Source organism: Cebidichthys violaceus, unplaced genomic scaffold (genome assembly GCF_023349555.1).
Source record: "Cebidichthys violaceus isolate CVI_PGR_0920_01 unplaced genomic scaffold, fCebVio1.0.p SCAF_11, whole genome shotgun sequence".
Classification (NCBI taxonomy): Eukaryota; Metazoa; Chordata; class Actinopteri; order Perciformes; family Stichaeidae; genus Cebidichthys; species Cebidichthys violaceus.
Window position 1 is genome coordinate 6,229,350 of NW_027176274.1, and position 22,833 is coordinate 6,252,182.

At 39.8% G+C, this 22,833-nt stretch overlaps 2 protein-coding genes across 7 annotated transcripts in view; both read right to left on the minus strand.

Annotated features, from left to right (window-relative positions):
• LOC137866226 (5-hydroxytryptamine receptor 2A-like) overlaps positions 1–22,229 on the minus strand; it is a 51,449-nt gene extending 29,220 nt beyond the window's left edge. For both annotated transcript variants that reach the window (XM_068702002.1, XM_068701993.1), the window contains exon 1: positions 20,315–22,229. In XM_068702002.1, coding sequence (XP_068558103.1) covers positions 20,315–20,786 — 472 coding nt within the window. In that variant the 5' untranslated portion in view covers positions 20,787–22,229. The remainder of the gene's footprint in view (positions 1–20,314) is intronic.
• LOC137866238 (uncharacterized) lies at positions 4,329–8,299 on the minus strand. Of its 5 annotated transcripts, none has more exons than XM_068702031.1 (6): positions 7,777–8,299; positions 7,211–7,247; positions 6,652–6,749; positions 5,791–6,527; positions 5,264–5,425; positions 4,329–5,071 (listed from the first exon to the last, which is right to left on the minus strand). In XM_068702031.1, the coding sequence occupies exons 2-6, from the start codon at positions 7,231–7,233 to the stop codon at positions 4,904–4,906; spliced, it is 1,188 nt and encodes a 395-aa protein (XP_068558132.1). In that variant the 5' UTR covers positions 7,234–7,247; positions 7,777–8,299; the 3' UTR covers positions 4,329–4,903. The 5 variants fall into 5 exon arrangements, with proteins under 5 accessions (XP_068558132.1, XP_068558125.1, XP_068558116.1 ...); XM_068702024.1 differs by having other exon boundaries at positions 7,772–8,299; XM_068702015.1 differs by lacking the exon at positions 7,777–8,299 and having other exon boundaries at positions 7,211–7,389.
• Positions 22,230–22,833: the final 604 nt, after the last annotated feature.

The following is a 22,833-nucleotide window of genomic DNA, read 5'->3' on the forward strand; positions in this document are numbered from 1 at the left end:
GTAATAAGTAAGTAATTATAATAAGGCATTCAAACACACATTCATACAAATATCTGTCATTAAATGTGCAATATGTACAGGATTCAGATCATTATTATAGCAGCAAACAGCTGTTAGCTAAGATATGACGGAGTTATGTTTACCTGAGCAGAGAATGAAGCAGCTCTCCCTCCCTGTGTGTGTGTGTGTGTGTGTGTGTGTGTGTTATCTGAACTTCTCCTTGCTTTGTCGATGTAGCCGGTACTTTATGTGAATGTGAGCGTGCACCTCTTGCTAGCACAGATAGGTAACAAAAGCTGATCATTATAATGATCGTCTATTGCTTGGTCTACTGGCAATGGGAAAGGAGGCTATTACCTATTTTTTGCATGTTTAAAAAATTCTAAATATATGTGCTAATTTAGCTAGAAAAGAAGGTATTTTAGTAAATCAGACTGATTTCTTCTCCTCCTCATCATTTCTTTCTACATATGAAGTTAAAAGTAGTTGTGTGGTAAAAGTTCACGGCCCACTCTCTAAGTGTTAACGTAATTGCACAAATAGCAGCCCTGATGACTGTCATTACACTGTCAGCTGTGGCAGCAGCCACAACAACAACATGTTAACAGCACTGTGTTGTGCGCTGTGATTAATGTTTCCACCCACACTGACCACTTAATGTACACATTCAGCAGCAAAACAACAAACCTCCAGCTTTCTGCTCAGAAGTCTATTTCTTTAAACAATATGCACTTCATCCGTCACTGAGAAATGTTTTGCAAACCAAGTTTGATTTGAAATCTTTAACCTTTTGGTTGAAATATAAATGTAACGTCTTCTCGGTGGAGGATATGGTATCCATGCTAATCCTCAGGCTGTTGTCTGTCTGTGATGATGTGAAAGCACATGGTCTGTTCATTTCATCACATCACAGCGTCTTAATGAAACACAATGTTCTGTCAGGTGGCTGTCTCCTCTAATGACACTTTGTGGATGGAGTTAAAGAAGATAAGAGATAATTTCTATATCATTTAAAAACAATACATTCAGTTGAACAGTTGAACAGGAACACAGCCAGTCTCTACACATCTAATCCTGCAGTTTAATATAAACACAGCCTGTTAGGCAGAAACCAGGTAAATATGTCTTCTTCTTCCATTCTCACAGTTTTCTCTTCTCTCATCTGTCAGCTAAAGAAAGTCTACAGTGATTATGTGACTGATTCCTTACATCTCTTTCTCTAGTGTGTGCTCACCAAGTGCCAGTATGTTAGAAGTGTTTTACTGTAATTGGACATAAAGATTTAGTCTAACTGAACCTGATGATAGGGACACACAGGATAGAGACACACACCTGTGATAATTTCATAAAAGAAAATATCTCTCCACTTTGTTTTTTGTTCTTTATTCTCTTAAAGGTACATTTGGGGAAATGCTGGACTGCAGTGGTGGATATTAACTAAATACATTTGCTTTGAGATACTTAAGTATTCACATGTTATGCTGCTTTATATTGTACTCCTACATTTTGGAAGAGATCAATAATACAAAATACAAATAACAAATACATTATTATTTATGATTAAAGATTAACATTAGACTTTATTGATCCACAGAGGAAGACTTACTGTCTACCAAGCAGTGTGTATGTGTACACAACTACAATCAGCACTTCAAGGTTGTGTACCTCCACCGACAGTCATATTGGAGATCACACCCATGTCTGTCCAAAAGGTCATCATTTCATCATATTAGACATTTGTTTAATTCTTGAGTTATTGACGAAAATGTTTTTTATTAGGTCACAACATTAAACACTTTAATGCATCAATAATTGTAATCCAATAATATAATTAATATATATATATATATATATATATATATATATATATATATATATATATATATATCATTCTATATGCAGAATATGTCTATTCTGCTTAACAATTACTTTTGGTACTTTTATGCAAATACTTTTGTACTAGGATTATCACTCATTGTATTTGGTTTGAAGGTAAATTATCCCTTTTTATCTTTACCTTTTGTTTTCATTTGTTTGCTCTGTCTGATCTCATTGCCAAACCTTTTCATGTGTAAAACAGATTGTCTTCCGGCTAATTAAACGTATGTTTAAATATTTTTTGATCAGCTCTGAACTGTTCTACAACAAAGGCAATTAAGACATGATGACAAAGTTCCCTAGCGCTGCACTGATACACACAGGGAGGTAGACGAGGAGGGTTTTCTCTTTCTCTCAAATCTTTGTGTCGACGTTACACCAGTATTGACGTATCGAAGATGTCCAAGTGAACTGGCGAAAACAAGTTTTTTATTTACAGCACACATCAAGACAGTTTCAAAGTGACTTATGTGCAATTTTACAAAAAAAAAAAGGGAACAAACTAAAGATAAGTGCACTAAAGGTAGGAGAAGAACACATTTACTTCAACACACTGAGCTAGTTGGAGGCCTGCAAGTTTCAATAACTAAAAAAGCTTTAAAAGAGTCAGATGCTGTGAGCCAAAGAGCCGTTTATTAATGAGGTAAAACTGTACACTGTAAAACCTGATGAGTAAAGTCAACTCAAATAGTTTGAGGAAACCGATTGCCTTGAACCATTTAAGTTAAATAACTTAAATCCTTTTAGTGAAAAAAAATGCTTAAATGGAGTACTCCTAACTCAAGTATTTATTGTTAGGTATACTTAAGTAAATAAATGACTAGTACTAACTCCATTCTTTGTTTTGAACTTAAAACATATTCATTATTTAAACTTATTTGTAATGTTTGTATGAACTCATTAAAATGATGTAAGAGCAAATATATGATTTAAGTCCGACTAACTTAAATAGCTTGTGTTACAACAACTCAAAATGGTATAGCAGCTACTCAATTCATTGAAGGAAACTGATTGCCTTGAACCATTCAAGTTGCATTAACTCAATACAAATACTCAGTTAGATGCAATTAATTTATTTTAACCAATATGATTTGTTGACCACAACATTACACATTATGCCAAAATGAATCCACACAGCTGCCAACATAAAAAAAATAAATCACTGATCAAATACATTGTGCTCACAACAAACATGTTTTCAAAAATTATAAACTGAAAGGAGTCATGAAAAGTTTTTGTATATTCTCTTAACAAAATGTTGGGCTTGCTTAACAACTGGCCAGCTGGGTTTGAAATTGACAATGGATAAGAACCAAACACAACTGCTATCGCCAGTAGACCAACTATCAATAACCTATGGACTATTTTTAATAGACTTTTTGACAGAACACTAATATTCCCTTCTTCGGTACAGACATCTGAGCCGGTACTTCAGCCTCCAGAGCACTGTGGTCATCATTTACAGCTGGATTGACGGGATGCAAGAGTTGACAATGCCTATACAATAATAGGCTATAGGCTCCAATACTTCCTGAATACCAGACATATATTTCCTCTGATACAGGATTGGACCTAATTAAACCAGGTGTGCTTGCTTGTTGTTGGCTGCTGAGATCAAGCACAGGTGGTTTAATTAGTTATGTCCCATCCTGTTCCAGAGGAAATGAAAGAGCTTCTGAGATTCAGGAAGTAGTTGAGCTGTGCATAAAGGGATTTAGTCAATACAAGTCTTGATTTTTCTATGAACTGATCATTTCTATGAACTGATTTCTGCATATAAGACTTTGTTGGGCTGTAAACCATGACTGCTATAAGTCTTGGCGCAGGATGTCGCCTCTTTACTCGAGCTCATTTTTCAAGGCCTGCAACTTAGGTTTGAGCTGCTTTCTTCCATCATCTAGATTTAAGAGGACAACCTGGATGAACTCAAAGAAGCCACTCAGCTTCGTCGGATAGCTCATATTGAGAGCATAGATCAAGCTAAACAACACCACCAGTGCATCAGTCCAAGATCTGAGAGTCATTACAACCTGATCCTCCAGGATGACTGAGACATGGAGAGGTTGAAAGGGAATCCTTGCAGCCGTGTCCTCTTCAGCCACCACGGCCAACAGCGACCACTGTACCCTCCTGGAATGCTTCAAACTCCTCCTCCTGAAAGAGGGAGTACACATGAGGTCATGTACACATGAGTACACATGAGGTCCAGAACAGGCTGTTTTCTGTCCTGGCCCTACAGTGGTGGAATGAACTCCCCACTGACGTCAGGACAGCGGAGTCGCTGCCCATCTTTCAGCGCAGGCTGAAAACCCACCTCTTCAGGAAGTGCTACCCTGAGCCTTCCACTTAGCACTTATTGTATTCATACTAGCTTGTTGCACTTATTGTATTCGTATTACTTATAGCACTAACTGTTTTTCTTGTTTCTGCACTGTACTTTGGCTCTGAGTTATGCTCTGCTTCATGCTCTTAGATGCTTGTTTGGAAAAGGAAATGTACTTATGACTTCTGGTGACTAGTAGTTCTTTTGATTACCAATGTTGATGCACTTATTGTAAGTCGCTTTGGATAAAAGCGTCTGCTAAATGACTGTAATGTGTGTTACAAACACGTCAACTATGATAGGCTAATAAATAAGATACAAACCTTTGATGGTACTCCTGGGAAACATATGAAATTAGTGTGCTAACAAATATTCACAGGTGTAGAATAAAACAGTTTACAATGGTATGGTAGAGGGAAAACACTTGATTGCAGAGGTGGGACGAAGTCATCAAGTCTAAGTCTCAAGTCTTTCTATTCAAGTCAAGACAGGCAAGACTCAAGTCGAGTCCAAATTCTAAACTTGAGTATCAAGTACTTACAAGTCAAAAAACACTCTTCACCAAAATCTAATGTATTATTTGTGGTACACTTAAAAGAAAAAGAAAGATTCTTCCAACATTTTTATTCATCTTTTGGTTTGGAAGAAGGTTGCAAGTCTTTCCTAATTTTGTCGAGTCTAAAGTCATCAACTTTGTATAAATCAGTGGCTCATCAGTGCAAACAAGAGATGATGAGCAATGAAGGCTGAGGGAGAATGAGAAGTTAACGTTACCTTGCAACTCTTGAAGATCACTGATGAGTCTTCTTTTAGGTACAGTGGCAGCCCAGCCAGGGCTGCTGTTCTAGTTGCACTGATGTCATTCTTGTCCTTTTACACAGAGAGAGGTTTTCAACTGAAATATTGAATATATGATTTGACCATTTTATTTCATTGATTTTATTTGATGCAACATTTAATTGTATTAAATTGACCATTTAATTTGATAGCTGTTTCATCAATTCAGTCATTATTATTGTAGTTACTTCCACCCTTCAGTAAACATATTAATAGCACCCTTACCTGCTCGTCATATGCCATCAGCAGATCTGCCATCTTTTCACCAAAAGCTCCAGTCTTCCTCTCTTTGTAGAGTTTGAGCAGCTGTGGAGTGTTTTTATCCAGCACAGTGAAGAAGGAATATTGAAGGCTTTGATTGGTGATCCTATGGAATTCGCCATAGAGCTGAACCAAACACAAAAGCATAAAGAGATATCCCATAATGAGCCTAAATCATGACAAATCCATATTTTGAATTTATAACATGGTCTGATTCATGTGATTTGTTTAAAAATGTTGGACAACAGTTACATTTTCTAAGCATATCTGTCAAGGGCAAGCAAGTTGCAAGTTTCCCAGAGTAAGATTTGAAGTAATTTATTTTTCACATAAATCACGAGCTGTGTTTCCCTGATGAAATGATCCTGAGGACAATGTCACAATCCATTTTTAAATCAAATCAAGCAATAATCAATGTTAGCTGTGTGTGTGTGGGTGTAAGACATGTCACCTTTGTTTTTTGTGTAGTGCCCCAGTATGTTTTTACTCACTTGAGCTTCAGAGAAGAGGGCAGGCCATCTGTCTTTTAATTCTGCGATAGGAGGTGCTAACGTCACAATCTCTTCACGTCGGAGTGGAAAGGTGCACTGCATGTGCTGATGGACAAGAACCATGTCTCTGTCGGTTGGCATCTTCTTGAACTCCTCCAGCATCTCCATCCTTCTGGTCTCCAGGGTGTCCTTGTTCTCACCACGGGGATAGTTATGGAGGAACTGGACTTCCCCTCTTCTGGGTCGTTTAATGTTGGCCCGGGGTGATGCACCCTCCAGGTTGCTGCTGCTGCGCTTTCCTGCATTCACCTTCTCAAATGCACAGTTGCCCTCTCTTAATGCAAACTCCACCTCGTATGAGAATGTCGGAACAACAAAAACTTCAGGCCATCTACAGAGGCGCTCAGGTGACTCTGTATTATCTGATAATAACACTGTGTCATCTGTGCTGGCTGAACTCAGATCCAATTCAATTATTTTTACTACCGTGACAGTTGCGATAGATGGCAGGTCCTCTATATTGACCAAATTGCATAAGGCATTGTCAAATTCAGGGTCTTGGAATTGCAGGCGAAAGTCATAGTTCAGGTCGAGATTTTTTTCCAGCTCCAATATGAGGGCATTCACAGTCTCAGGGCGAGAGTGCAAGTTAAGGTTTTCGGCATTGACTTCATCAAGAATGACCCTTAGATTGAGGACATCAGGCGTTGCCATTTGTACAACTGTGAATGGGAAGCCTGTAACAAACAAACAAAAAGATACTGCAAAGGTTAGCGTATGTTTCAGCACCTACTCTGCCTGAACAGCAACATTAACATCTGGTTCCCCCATGTTATTTAATCATTGGAAAATAGTACTCACTTACTGTAATTGTATTGCTTTGTCCAGGTACTCTGTGCATGCAGATATGACAGGCTGTTGCTGACTGCTGGATGTGGAGCTCTTCGTTTACTCTGAAACTGGAATGAAATGTTTAGGTGTGAGGATTGGTTTGGCACTACAACGGACACATCGTAATCAGAGGCATTCTGATGTTCTCTGCATTTATGAGAGTTATATGTCGAGTGGACATTTGATTTAAACCTGCAGTCCCTAAATGGACATGGACCAGTTTGCTTCATTTTGAAATGTCCCCTTAGATGAAGAAACATGTCCCTCTCAACAAATAGCTGCTTGAAATCACACAGAGGGCAATGAAATTGTCTTTCACACCATGTGTCACTGCCTGCTACCCTTCTCTCACTAACATTAGGCCTGTGCACTCTTGACATGTGTATCTTGAGTGAATTAAAACTGCTAAAAGCGCATATGCAGTTGTAATACAAACATGGTAAGGGAGAAACAGTAGAATACTGGCCATGTTGGAGTCTGTAATGTCTCAGTAAGCAGACTTTGATGGGACTAGAAAAAAACAACTTACATTTCCACATGACTTGGGTCCATGAGCTCAGCCACAACTGAAATGAAAATAATCCGTTCAATGTATTAAAGTTAGGCTTAAAAAAAAGAAAAAAAACGTGGCTAACGTAAGGCAGTGATGTTAGTTTGGTATAGTTGTGTATTAGCTGTATAAGCAACAAATATGTTGAATGCCTTAAATTAAATGAACCATTTGATATATATTAAAATCCCAATTCCATTGTCCTAACTGCACAAGTGGTGCATATTGCATGTGAATGAAACAGAGTGAATGATAGCACCACGTGGAGCCCAGCACGACCATGCTAACGTTAACAATGTTAAGCCTATTCGGTAACGTTAACTTAAGCTAACCGCAGATACTCCTTGCACTCTGGCAATGTAATTTGGATGGAAAATCATGTGCAGACGTCAACAACTCTAACAGGTGAAAATACAACTTGTTTTGCAGGCAAACTAAACGTTAACGCTTTGAGAGAGTGCACGCTTTCGTTACAGCAATGCTAACGTTAGCTTTTCAAATATTTTGCTAGCAAGCTAATAAAAGAGAGAACAGCCTTACCTTACTTGGTTTATGGACAGCAAATGCGTTTAAACCACCGAAAATCTCCGCTGTGAGTTTCTCCCTTCTCTCTTCACTTTCTTAACTTCAGTCCCAGACAGACAGGTGTGTGGAAAATCCTCTCCTCCCCGCTGAGCTGGGTCAACGTGCCGTGTAACGTTACGCCTGGCTAGTTCAACTTCACACAAACAGCAGCATGCGTGTGCGCTGCGTTGATGTGAGCTACATTGCTTGTGCTAAAGTAAAATGAACCCGGTAACATAATTGATCTACCTAAAAAATGAACATAACAGGAGGGTTAAGACAGGTGTCTGACGCGAGATAACTTACGGGTGAAGGTATCTAAAAAAAACGTTGATTTCGAATGTCTTTTAAGATAGCGTGCAATATAATGTGTGACGTTGGTACACTGAAATAACGTTAGGCTATCTAACCTAGGCTAACGTGCTAATGTTAGAAAGTTGGCTGACTGACTCCTCGCAAATCACATCAACCATTATTGCTGGTTACACTAACGGTGTTATCGGATAGTACAGTGTCTATTTCTCGGTAAGTTTTGAAAAATCTAAGCGAAAAAACGCCGGAAAATGTACATTTCCAGACTCCTGTCTTAACGACAGATCAAGGATCAAGACAGCTATCCAAGTTTTCGAACACAGCCACTGTCTATAAAATCAATTTAGATCAAATGAGTTAATACAACACATTAGAATTGATACACCTAACTTGAAAGTCTACCAGAAGTTGATCAAACTCCAACAGACTGAGTCATTATGGCTGCAGTTCACTTACGAGTTCATGTTAGTGTATCACTCAAGTAACTACAACTTTCTATGCCATTTAAGTTGGGTTAGTTTACTTCTTTTATTAAGATGAGCTGGTAGGTTTTACAGTGTACTGGTGCGCTGCAGATGTCAAAAACTAAACACAAAAGGAAAGAAATAAACAGATGTGGAGGATGTTTTACTCAAGTAAAAGTAGAAATACTATAATGTATATGTTCTTTGTTACAAGTAAAAGTAATGCATGCCAAATCTTACTTAAGTTGCTTAATTAACCTTAAATCATAGTACCAACAGCAATATTCAGAGACAAAGTACAGAACCACATGTACCATGGAAACACACCTGAACCTGATTTTCTGAATGAATTCATTATTTCAGGCAGAGAACTGAAGTCTTGAGTGATTGGCATCAGCTGTTTCAAATATGCTTCACAATCATTGGCTTATTCACAGCTGTACAGGTCAGTCTGCTGATTTGCTGCTGCTGCAGCCCCCCCCCCCCCCCCCCCCCCCAAACCTCCTTTTTATTATTCTTGATTAACTGTGATTTATGTTGCTGTAATTGGGATTAGCTTGGTCAGCAGAATCCTCACTGCTGTTCAGATTCTTTGAAAGCAAACAGCAGAGCCATTTCAAACTGCATAACTATGTGCTGTGAATATGGGCTGCAGCTAATGCTTCATTATTGATTAACCTGCTGTTTGTTGCCTCCATTAATCTTTTAGTCCATAACAGTGTTTGCCAAACTTTTTTCTCGGGAACCACTTTGTGAAGATGACAAAATAAACACCACCCAATTCTGTAAATTGTGAGAAGACAAAAATGGACGCCAACCATTTCGAAGAGACATAGATTTGAAAAATTACAATTTAGTTTTATGCATATGTTATTGAAAACATGTGAATGTTAAATACTTTATTAATGAGACCAAATAATTGTCTTAACAGGCTCTTGTTTTTTTCATCTCATAACTAAAACAAATAGACTGTACTCTAATCGTTCATATTAAATTACATTTTATAAGTAGGCTGCAATCATCAGAACAATACGAAGATTAAGGCTTCTTCATGTGGCTTAAAAGAGTACTGCACATAAATAATAAATATTTTAAAAAGATAATGAAATTTATTTGGCAGCCCGAATAAAATGTCAAGGAATAGTGAAACATTTCTAAAGTCACATGTTTACATGTTTTGTCTGTACAACACTCCAAAATCCAAAGATATTCAGTCAGTAATGAAATAATTGGGGAAAAGCGACAAATTTGGACAAAGACTTTTGGAGATCATCACCATGACAGTCTTGTACAACGTCCACCAACTTTACAAGAGTTTGATCTTCGCAGGAAATGTTTCCTTAATGCATTTTAACGACATTCTGATCAAAACGATTCTGATGACCATTACTTCAAGAGCACCAAAGGCACACAATCCCATGTTTTTAATTTGATTAGGTTTATTTGTTTGTTTGTTTTTTGCAATGAGACAAAGGCACTTGCCCTCAAAGACAGAGACATGTACAGACACTGCGGATCCATTCAAATAAATAAAGTGTGTAAGAACTGTTTTTACAGTGATGGAGCCACCAAAGAAAGAAGACAAAGAGCAATCAGCCAATCAGTGTGTAAGAACTGTTCAGTTCTTTGACACTGTAAACAAAGTGCAGCAGTCAACATGGTGCTTCATCTATTAAGCTTAGCTCATATATCAAGTTAAGCAACTATGAGCTCCAATATATCTTATGTTACATTATGAAACCATCCATAAACAGTTCACACTTTAGAAAGGCATGAAGGCATTATATAAGCAGCAATTACTTTATCTGTTGTTGAGTCCAAGGCTCTGCACTAATTAACTCATTAATCAGGACCAATTAAAAAGGAAACATAAACAGTGTGACCTATGTTTTTAGGCAAAGAAGCCATAACTGCAGTATTGATCACCAATAATGAAACACAACTTGTATTCATTTATGCACAAAGAGAAGAACACACAAAGAGGTGCAGAGGTTAAGACACCGAAAGAAATGATGTCATTGTTTAGCAGCTTTACGGGCTTTTTCTCAATCATAATTAGATGAATAACAGCAGCAGCAGTGGTAATTATAATAATAAAGTCAATATTTATTAGAGCAGAAGAGACGTGAAGCCAAAGAGGAGCTAAGAGGAGTCAATGCAGTCGACTGTTCCAGAAGCAAAAAAGAAAAACACAAGTCATCAGGGAGGGACATGACTGGGCAGCAGAGACCAATAGAACTACATGATTAGTGAATTCCAGTGAATAAAATGGCAAGGTAAAACTGTGGCAGTGTGAGGGCTGGTACAGTCAACGCTGCTCTAAACACAAAAGCTGCTCAGGGCCTGAGAAAATAACACATGAACTGAAGGTACATGAATACACACAGTTCAGTCAACATGTCTGCACGTTATTATTGTGACGTTAAACACAACATGTTGAGATGGTCATATGTGTGAGGAGCTGACGGGCGTCGTCCCCCGTGAGCGTACCAAATGTGCTCGATCCAAATTACAGCGTGCCAAAGCAGTGTGTCATCATAAGCCCTAATTATTCAACATTAATTACATGCTGCTCTCAGGAGTAAGTAGAAAAGTTTCCATGCGTGAACATCTTCAACCATCGTCAGCCAGGAATGAGAGTCTGTCATTCTACTTTCGCTTAGACTTCAGATAAACGGGACAGTTGCCATTTTTAGAAGTATGCTTTATGTTTTTGGAATGGCTATTTTAATGATTATTTTTTCATGTAAATTCAATTAACCTTCACTGTATTTGAGTGGAGAGAGAATTCTCAAAGCCTGGAAAAATAAAACAAAAACTATTTACTGTTACTGTTGGAGAGGAGTAAGACATTATTATCCTATTATTTCTTTTTAATGATTTGGGTGAACCAAGCCTATACAGTTACAGCAAATCTGGCAACCCCACCATGAGGACAGGGCCATCCTGGATACTACTAATACATCGTGCACCAAATGGCAGATTACAATTCACACAATGAGTGAAATTTCTATCCGGACAAAAGGTTTAATTCCTCATCTTCACTACTTCCACTGTTTGTGTAAATAATAATTCTGCTTTTTTATGCATCATGCAAAACAAAATCCAAGAATTTCTGTTTTTAATCCTACTAAACCATGTTTTGCTTGCAACAGTCAGTAAAAATGTCAATAGAAAACAAAATAGGACATCCTCTTTATCACTGAAATGGCACAAAAATCTGCTTTCCTTCTTTCAACATATTTAAATACAGTGTATTATATAAGATGCTTGTTATTGTGTTGCTTTAAAACAACTCTGAAGCCTGCACTCCTCTCTCTATCTCTACTGTCTCTGGTGTTCATCTGCTAACCTGCTGGTTACTGCTGCTCCCCTCCACACTCTTATTTTGACATTTTCCTTCCACATCTTGACCTTTTGCCCTGCTGTCTCACATCTGGCCAGCAGAGCCTGATAATGGTTCTGCCCTTTTGTTTGCATCTGTTTCGTTTTGTTCCGTCTGGTCATGCGAGAGAGAAGAAGGCTGATGATTTTGAATGCCTGCCTGCTGCTGCTGCAGCTCTGTGTTTTTTTTTTTTTTTTGTTAAGGCCGCTTTGTGCTTTGCTCTGCAGCTCAGAGACACACAAAAAGACAAAATCTCCTCTATCTCATGCAGTTGTGCACAAATGGATGAGCACAACACTGGCTATTTTCCACTTGGGATACTCTATCACACTTTCTGTCCAGATCTCTTCCTCATCCTTTCTTCTATCGAGCGAGGAATTAGAGGGTTTTTTTGCTCAGGGCGACTGCCTCATCAAGGCGGCTGCGAAACCAGCGTCTGAGGACTTTTCCACTGTTATATAAGACTTGTTACACCCGCCCTACTTCTCAGAGTAAAAAGTGAGCTCAGATTATCAAAGCCTAAACTGCGTCCAGAGCCTTTCAGAGGGCTTTAGCGCTAATGGAAATGTCCTCCACAGCAACATAACGCAGAATTTCCTCTGCCATGTTTGATCTATTTAACCTTTTCTGTCTCTGATGTTTGTTTGTTGGCATTTGGTCTCTGTTGGTGATTCACCAGTTCAACAATCGTGTCATTGTGTAATCACTTTATCTATAATTGCCCTTCTGGTAGGAGGTCTAATGAGGGCGATGCCAATGGCGTATGCACCTTGGAGTACACAATGTAAACCACTGGAGGTTAGCAGAAACAAGAGGGTTAAAGTGCTCTTTAAAGGTGTTAAATTCAGAATTCAGAATATGAATAGACAAATAGCAAGAAACAACTATTTGCTATGTAAATATATAGAGGAGTAATGTCTACATGAGCAGAAAATGAAGTCGCTCTACCTTTGTGTGTGTTTTAATCCGAGTTTCAGGATTACAGCTGATAACGCCGTCATCAACCGACGTCATATTCACGGAAGCATAGCGCCCACTATGATACTACATATACAGTATATTCATTAGTGTAATATATTTTGGAGGATCCAGTTTGTGGTGTTGTTAAATTATATTTGTTTGTCAGTCAACAGTTTCAATACTTTAAAACCTTCATGTAGCCAGATATGAATGGGACTATTGTAATAGACTGCATTAGTTTTAGCTAGGTGTACCTAATAAACTGGCAACTGTGTGTATGTCCTGGATTGAAAATGATTCAGGAGTCAGTCATCTTCTTGAAGTAGCAGATGGTGCGACCTAAAATTTCATGTCAGATTTCAGATATCCTTTTAGAAAGTAAAATATTGATTTCTAATAATGTGTTTTTTTGTTGGTTTGGAGCTGTGTCAGATAAGGCTTTTTACGGTCTCCTTCACCTTTCCTTTCGATTGACGTGAGCCACTTTACTCCTGTCAATCAATACATCAAATCAGAGTCAGTACGCTCCTAGTCGTTAGCATGAACAGCACGGGCCACAATGGCTAAACAAAGAAAACAGCACAAACCGCTTTGAATAGAAAAGAAGACAACGTCACAGATTTGCTGCGTTTGTCTTCTTATGAGAATGTTTCTGAATAACTTCATTAGCACATGAGTTGAAGAAAGCACTTGTGTTAAGGAGACATATCATGCTCATTTTCTAGGTCCATACTTTGGGTTTCCACTACAACACATTTACATGCTTTAAATGTTCAAAAAAGCCTTTTTTTCCCTCTTACTGTCTGTCTGAATACACCTGTATTCACCTTCCATTTTAATGCATTTTAAAGGAATTCAGCTACTTGGGCTCATGTTTACTTCCTGGCAGCTGATGTCATTCACATCATACTGCAACAAGGAACTGTTTATACATTTCTTGCACTGCAGCGGGAAATAAACTGGGACACATTTATAATGTTTACTTTCAAACTGCGAAATGATCAATTTAGTGTGTAGTTCACATCACAACCATGAAGAAATCCTGACTGCTTGTTTAAACGCTCAGTTTCTGAATGTGGGCTGTTTGTAGTCCTCCATGGACAGAGCGTTTTTATGCGCAGTATATACAGCCCTTAGACCTGCTTTTATTCTTATCAAAAAGACATGAAAATCTCACTTTCCAGTGTGAAATCCAGGAAAGAAACTGCCTGTCCAAAGAAAGACGTCAAAACCTGAGAGCTTTGAGACACACGTGTTTGTCCTCTGTCTGTCTTACTGTACACCCTCTGAGAGGAAAGCCAATCACATGGATGAAAAGGAAGAATAAAGCAGGAGTGATGATAGATGGTGGGGTCTTCAAAGTAAAACAAGAGAGTGAGAGGAGGGAGAAAATAATCCCCAAAATTGAACCCCAAAATTGAGAATAATCCATATGACTATGTTATTTCTGTGCCTCTAAGGAGCAGAGGTGGGACTGGAACAGGAACAGAGATTTGTTCTGGCAAACTGGTTGACTCGGCAAGCTTCCACTGAGCTCAGACTGGAATGCTCTGTTCCCATAGGTGCTCTGTTTTCCACTGTTGCCTATAGTGACCAAAGGACCAAAGGCTGAGAGAGACTTCACCACGAGAGGCATTGATTACCAAGCAACTGGATTACAAAAACCCTGTCATGAGTGAAAAGAGGGGGGTTAGAGTGCAGGTTGTTTTATGTTAAAAACTATTTGAGTGTGTGACGAGGTTTGCAAGTGCACATCAAACAGATACAGTTATGTCCAGCTCACTTAAAACCACTTAAGGTGTTAGTACTCTCCTAAAGATACCAATCAATCAGGCTTACTGCCGGTGTGTAATGTAAAATGTTTGACTGAAGCTCCCTGAAGAACAAGTACGATGGATAAATGAAGTGAGCTGCTAATTTCACAGCTTCAGCAGTAATCTGATAGCACAAACAGTGAATGGGATTTCAGTATTAAGACTAAGAATAATTAGGAATATGTTATAATTTTAAAAGGATTAAGAATAACCTCATCAACACATCTAGATTACAGCTGGATAAATCAAATTACTGTGAAAACCATCTTGGCAGTCCATTAATTGTTGAGATATTTCCGTCTGGATCAAAGTGGCAGGCCCGACAGGCCAACACCTCCATCCCTGGAGCCGCGCTGCGACCTTGGTTAAACACACGACGGTCCCCAGAGCTTCGTCAAACCGCCGAGGTGAGACAGCTCCAGACACAGTAACACGTACTGATACAACACCACGGTGCATGTGCTCCTTACAAATGCTGCATTGCGGAAGAATACAAGTTCTGGCTTGTTTTGAGGTGCTAAACGGACAGCTCCTGTAAAGTCAAAAAAGAAGATAATTATTTGAGTTGACTGACTCATATTAAGAGGAATGTTGGAGTAAATTCACATTGGAAACATGTTATGAAGATATCTTTACTGTCCAGTATGGACAGGAGGAATGGCAAACAAACTCTGTTCCGATGGTGTTTACTTGGGCACCTGACAACTGTTTTGAGACCGATTTGAAAAATTGTGAACCAAGTTTTTTGATGACAAGCCGTGACTACGTCACACATCTCTATTGTAATTGTGTTCCATCGCTCTAAATCTTTTATTTTGTACTGCATTTGTTCCTGTCGGCGACAGTGTTGGAAACTTTTGACTGTTTTTCATAACAGTTCTGTGCAAAAAAGAACTAAAGTGAATTCAAACCAATGCACATGAGGGCTTTGGAGGAGATATATTTTAGCTGACCTTCCAACACAATGAATAAAGAACAGCATCGCCACCATTTCTATTTGTGTGTTCCCTGTTTACAATTGAAGTTTGCCAATTAGCTAAAGTTTCTCTCTAAAGGATTCTGCCAGTTCTTTGGTTCCTAAACCTTTCACACTGCAGTAAATTTAACTGAACTGATTGAGATTATGTTTTGCCTCCGAAGCAGCTCAGCCACTGACAAATGTTGACATTTGCTAATAGCAGATGTGATGAACTGCAAAAATCCGCTTAGAGTTTAAATCGTCTGTATGCTGACTTGAGTCACAGTCTAACAAACCGTAGAGTGCCTTCACCTTAAATTGAAGCACTTTGTTTCAAAGTGCCACCGATCTCTTCGGGGGAAAATAAATGTGTCTCTTGAATATCTCCCAAGATATTGCCAAAATATGCCGGAGCCATCTGTTAAAAGGAACCGATCACAATATTTATCTGTGTTTTAGATGGGAGATAATTCAGATAGAAGCTCTCAACTGTACATTTCAACTATCAGGGGTGCAAATTCTAGTCAAGTGAAACCCCTAAGTTATTCAAGCTCTTTAAACCAGTGAGAAGAGTGTCAGGAGGATTGTGTAAGGTGAGAAAGCACATCAGTCTGTCAACTTTATTTTGACAGCTCATCTCCGGGGAGTGCATCACAAAAACAAGAGCGAGGACGGGAAGAAGCAAACCCAAACTACACAGTATGAAATGGTATTTGCCTTCTGTATTTTCATGTATAATTTAGGAATCAAGCTCTTTGTCCACTGTGTCCACACAGCTTCAATGGTTAGGCTAATCCCAAATTTCCCAAGACAAATGAAACGTTTGTTTTAGTCAAATAGATAGAACTTGATCTGTTAAATCTTTACTGGGCCATCTGACAAGATAAACACGTCAGCCAAAACAGTATTTGGCTGGTAAGCCGAGAAGTATTTCACACGCTCAATATGCTACCTCATATCAAATGTATGACTGTACTCCATCACTGGGTAAAGTAACAGTGACTCAGAGGAGAATAATCCTGACAACAACGCTCATATGTGTCCCAAAATTGGATTCAGAGAGCAATGACAAATTCTGATATTTGGATAGAAGCTTTCTGGGGTTGTTGTTTGACAAGAGAAATCTTTTTAATGTTGCACATTTTTTCATTAGCCTCTGGCAAAAACAGGACTTCTTCCTTTTATCCAAGGTGCTTTGGGGGTTGCACTACTGTCGCGCTACTCGTCGCTTACTCCTCTCTAAGCGACCTGCATGCTGCGACAACGATGATGATGAAGTTGCGATGATTTAGCAGTAAGTCTAAAAAAGAGGCTCTTGAGAATGCTTGTGCACCACGGCATGTGAACAAAGAGTCTAAGAGTCTACAGCCATGCTGGCAGCTTTGTGAGACTGTACTGAACTAGACACACTGGTGCATTAAATGCTATGAATAGCAACTTAGCATGTTAGCATGCTAACACTTGCTGATTAGCATTAAACACAAAGTATAGTGGAGGATGATGGGAATATCATTAGTTCTGCAGGTATTTGGTCATAAACCAAAGCATTGAACACATTTTAAATTTGACCTGATGATAGTCAGAGGATCACAGAAGTTATGAGGAACCATTGTCTGAGAGTCGTGAATGTCGTGAACCATCAGATGGTTTTGGAGATATCACATTCTGGACCAAAGTGGTGGACTGACACAGATGGTTTCTTCTCTAAACAGAACCTTTTGTTCTTGGTCACTCAAGAAAAATGTGATCTCAGGTAACTACAGTTCCCAAAGGGGCTCAGTGTCACGACTGGCTTCGGCACACATTTGATTGATGGTTCACGAGGGCCTAATTCTTTAGTGCTACATTGACGTAATTTGCAGTTGCTTTTAACTTGTTTATCATAATCATTGTATATTGTCACGTATCGTCTCAACTAGTCTAATATATGATGGCAATACTGAAATGACCACCTGCGATTTCACCTGTTATTTCATGCATGAGTGTCCTTAACCTCATCAATGACCCCATTAATAACCTAATCTTCACAGCCATGACATCCACCACAAACCAATCTATGCCCTCATTAATAACCATTCACATCCTCATCTCTGGATTTCCTCCCATAATCTTCTTTTTGACATGAATAATGACCTATCCCATGGCCACCTACTCACTCTGTGATATTATCGCCGTGCCCTCTCACCCTGAAACAATGCTGCGTTTGCTCTCTAAATCAGTAAATGAATGTGAATCGCCACGGCTGAGTAGCAACATGAGAAAATAACTGCGGCGTGTGTTTGTTTTTGGCGTCGGCGTGTCTAATGACTTCTTTTGTCTTCTCATTAAAGAGCGGGGTAGGCGAGTAATAAGCACTGAGGGTTGTTCTTTTTGGAAGCTCTCTTCCTTCTGACTAATTTACCACCGCTCGTTCTCATGCAAATGAATTTGCTACTTATGGCTTAAAGCCCCTTATGTGAGCAGCGGCTCGTGACATTTCCAGAGACACAGGGGGAAGCTCAGGGAGGCAGAAGAGCCAGGATCAGCTGGAAATGGGCAACAGTGAAGGACAGTGAAAGGTGTGTGTGTGTGTGTGTGTGTGTGTGTGTGTGTGTGTGTGTGTGTGTGTGTGTGTGTGTGTGTGTGTGTGTGTCAGTGTGTCAGTGTGTCTCAGTGTGAGACAGATAAACAGAAAAAAATTAGGGCGAGCAGAGAGGAAACATTCAGCTTCCTGAAGCTGACTGAGGGAAGCATTAGTCAGCTGCCACCTGAACCACCAGCAGAGGGACAAAAGTGTTCAGATACAGAGGAGAGAAGAGCTGCAGGGTCTAAAGTTATTGCTCCAGACTTAAAGATGTATTCGTCATGCTGGTGTCATGCTTTTAATGATGGCAATGTCAGTCTATCAGTGGATCCACCACTTTGGTTCAGACTGAAATATCTTAACTATTGGATAGATTGCCATGAAATTGTGCACACGCATTCATTAATCCTCACTTTTCTTCCAGTGCTGACATTTGTGGTTCAGAGTGAAATATATTTCCAGCTGTTACATGGATTGCCACGGAATTTGCTGCAGATATTGAAACTGTTAAAATGTTCACTCAGCTCCTTGGATGGATTGGTACCAAATATTACACAGATATCTTACGGACTTGTAACGATAACGTTTTTTCTTTCAAGTCAATTGTCTCAACAGCTATTGTCTGGATCGCAATGAAATTTCATTGAATGGGATTCAGATTCTATAAAACATTTTGATGAACCCATACGTTGGGTTATGGCAACATACCTGCAGAACTAATGACATTACCATCATCCTCAGGTGTACTTTGTGTTCAGCAGGCTAACATGCAAAACTGATATGGTAACTATTATACCGACTAAACATCAATATGCTAAAACTGTTACTAGCCATGTTATTGCCATCCGTTGCCTCAGACAACAGACGATAAATCCCAGTTAGGACATTTGTTAGGACATGACATGTGATGTAAAATGATGACCCTGGTTGATGTTTGTGCTATCTACTCCCTGACAACAATGTACGCATGTGCATTATTTTAAGGGCTAACAGTCTCTTGCACAAGTTGCCCCAGTATCACTGCTCCTACCTACCTCTTACCCCATCGGCTAAATACTGAACGTCCACTACTTTGTATCTCACGGTTATGGTTTCTTCCCTTTAAACGTCTCTTTACATTTTTGCTCTTTAAACTTGGTTACATTTAATTCTGTTGCACCAAAACTTTAAACTCCGATTACAAAGTGAGGTCAGGTATGTCATACAAAAGAGGACTTGATCTCAGTGAGATGTCCTGATAACAATTATATATATTAAGCTTTTTTATTTCTTATGCAAACGCAGAGTGCAGAACGTGTTTAAACCGATACAGCACAAAACAAACATCTGGTTGCTGGGACGGGGGTCCTGCATATTTATCAGATTTTGCAGGCTTGTCTTTAGAAGGGTTTTTCAAAATCTAAACTCAAGACCTGAGCAGTTTGTGTGTTAGTGTTATTCCAGCAGATGAGTTGTGATTGGTCTCTGGCAGGCTGCTGTGTGCACTGTATGTAAAGGGAGCTAGGAGGCGACAGGGTGCATGGACACTCAAAACAGGGTGGTAGGCGATGGGTTGGAGGGTCAACATGGGCCCAACAGCAAGGTCTCTGCTTCTTTCAATCCACTTTATATGCAGATATTTTTTCAGCATTTTCCTGTGGCTCCTTTCTTCATCCCGGGTAAATTCACTGGTTTTGCAGCTTTCTGTGTGCATTGAAGCGGCACTCAAAATAAACACATCACTGTCAACAACAGCACTGAACACGGCCATCGCTGCTGTTCTCCATCTGCCCACAGGAGTCACGCATGTCACGGCAGACATGAGAGTGAAAACAAAGCGCTAAAAGGAAATGTCAGATTTCTTGTCACTTCCTTTCTTCATGCTGTCATTTCAATAATATTTGGGCCACTTTACTCTGCAGAGCGAGTGAAGCCTTGAACATGCAGGCAGGTGCAGTTTGTTTTGTCAGATAACAATTCAAACACTTTGGGGGGAAAATGACTGTGTGCCTGTTGGACTCGAGTCAGCAACACACCAAATGTCAACTTAAAAAAGCTCAATATCAGTGTCATTCAAAGCTTACCGTAGAGAATGGTCACCATGGAGACCGGCATGACCAGGATGCCGAGGAGCATGTCAGCGACCGCCAGAGACATCAAGAAATAGTTGGTGGCATTCTGCAGCTTCTTCTCCAGGGAGACAGCCAGGATCACCAGGATGTTGCCCATGACCGTGACGGCGATGACGAGTAAAATCAAAAGCGCTGCCCAGTTCTTCTCCATCGCCATCTCTTGTTGAGGACAATGAGACCCGTGAAGCCTACCGCCCTCCTCGCCATAAACTCCTCCGACGTTACGGAAAGACAAGTTCCCTAACTGTACGTCAATGCCATTACGGGGCGCGCCATTCCCGTGACACCCCGAGTTCGTCACGTTATTGATTCGCAGGGTGCTTTCCTCAAATCTACGTGGAGACCAGGTATTGGACTCCAGAGTGGTTACGACTCTGACGGTGTTGGAGATCAACTCTGACACGTTGCCACCACGCAGGTTCATGGTGTCGGCTCTGTAATGGCGTCAGAGCCAGAGACGGAAACGCCTCAGGACTGCTGCCTGGAAAATGGGTCAGAGTGGAGACAGAAAGAGGAAAGTCTTGTCATCATTTACTCACTCTCCAAATCCTTCCCCCAGGTGAATGCCATACATATAACACCATATATCACTTCAGTAATAAATTGTATTTCAATATGTGCTGTCCCGTATTTACTCCCTCATCTCAGAGGAAACACTGAAGCCTCAAATCGTCTGTCAAAGGATCAACAGATGACGATCTTGTCCGCAGCGGCAAACAAAAATAGCTGCTTAATTCAGCATGACAAAAAGCGCAGCTGTTCAAGCTCAAAGGGCAATTTTCAATGGATATAAATTAAATTGTTTGGTTAATACCGTGACTGTGTGCAGCCCGTCACACAAGTACTGGAAAAACAAACAGGAAGAATAGTTCCAGTTGGGCTCTGCTCGAAATATTCCAAACCAAATGTTGGAGTGATTTTGACTCACATGTTTTCAGTCATTTAAAAAAAGAAAACTCTTCTCATCTTCCGATTATAGAATCCATTTGAAGCTGGAGCGATGGGGGACACAGTTGCAGGTTTCTCATCCTTGAAGTCTGGGCTCGTCAAAGCTGCACTCATGATAAAAACATTAGGTCCATCTGAAGCCCCAGATCTTACAAATCTGAATTTCATGTCCTCCAAGTCTCTTGTCTCTTTTCAAACAGATGAAGCTTGACCTTTAGCCTTTGATTTTCATGATGCAAACATCCAAGAATGCATGGAAAAAAATAACTGATCTTTTCATTTTGACCCTTACATGACACACACAAAGAAACACGTAACTTATTTCAGTTTGAAGAGGTCTCCTTTGTCAAGGTGGGTTTCCCCTCCACTACATACCTGCACAGATGTAATTGCTGCGTGTGTGTGTGGTCATGAATGCGTGTGGAAATCCTCTAGTGTCCTTGCCGTCTTGTCTCAACTCATCCCTGCACCTGTGAGAGTGCGTCGGCAGCCGACAGAGATTGATGATGAACATGATGATATTTGACGTGTGTGTGTGTTACCTGAAGACACTTCACTAACTTTCTCCTCTCTCTTGTCTCTTTACAGACATTCAGTTCGCCGATAAAAAAGTCCCAACAGGAAAAAATATCCCTGTTTTCCAAAAACCAGAGATCTTAAGTATTTTCATTTTTCCTCCTCCTTCTTTCATAAACCCTCAGTTGAGAATGTCGGTCCGCAAACCAACGCAGATCTGGTTCGGTATTCCTTTAGCTCCCAAAAGAAATCTTCAGGTTCTGAAAACCTTCATCTTTCCCTCTAAGGATATTTCCACATCTCGTTCCTGAAGGAAAACAAATAGAAGAAGAAGGAAGTCTCTTGTTCCTTATTTAAAACCATCAGCACGCAGAAGAGGTTTCATGCAGAGAGAGTCGGTAAGTTGTTGAGTCGTCTTCAGTGATGATCAGGAGCTGAATGATTTTCTGCTTTCACTCTCCTCACGCTGCTTCTCACATTCAGCCCCCCACTCTCTCACTGCGCTCTCTCACTGCGCTCTCTCTCTCTCTCTCTCTCTCTCTCTCTCTCTCTCTCTTTACCCAGGGTCTCTCTCCCTTGTACCGTATTGGCTCTCTCTCTCTATCTTAAGCGTCTCTAATTCTCTCTCACATTCAGTGCATCCTTTTCTCTCTTTTGCTGAGTCTGAAAGTCTTCTGGTCTCTGTTTTTTCTCACTCAACTACGCTCTCTGTCTCTCTGCCTCTATACATACAGTATATATATATATATATATATATATATATATATATATATATATAATACTAATTAATTGAAGGACTCGGTCATCTCTCATCACTGTCGTCTCATTAGTCAGGTTTCTATGGAGCTTTTTTCCTGTCTTTATTCAAGAACGTGGTCTTTAAATTTGAGATCATGACTCATTAATTTCACTTCAGATTTTCCTCACACTCATGTAGCCCCTGCTTGCACTTGGATTTTAGGTCAAACTGTAACTTGCGCTCCAGCTTCAGCCCTTCTCACACCTGG

Excerpts from the sequence above, each read along its gene's own strand:
- LOC137866238 (XM_068702031.1), bottom strand. The coding sequence starts at position 7,233 with ATGGACCCAAGTCATGTGGAAAT. Across the intron at positions 6,750-7,210 it reads GACCCAAGTCATGTGGAAAT|TTTCAGAGTAAACGAAGAGC; the intron begins GTAAGTTGTTTT and ends ATTTCATTCCAG. Across the intron at positions 5,426-5,790 it reads CCCTCTTCTCTGAAGCTCAA|CTCTATGGCGAATTCCATAG; the intron begins GTGAGTAAAAAC and ends TGTTTGGTTCAG.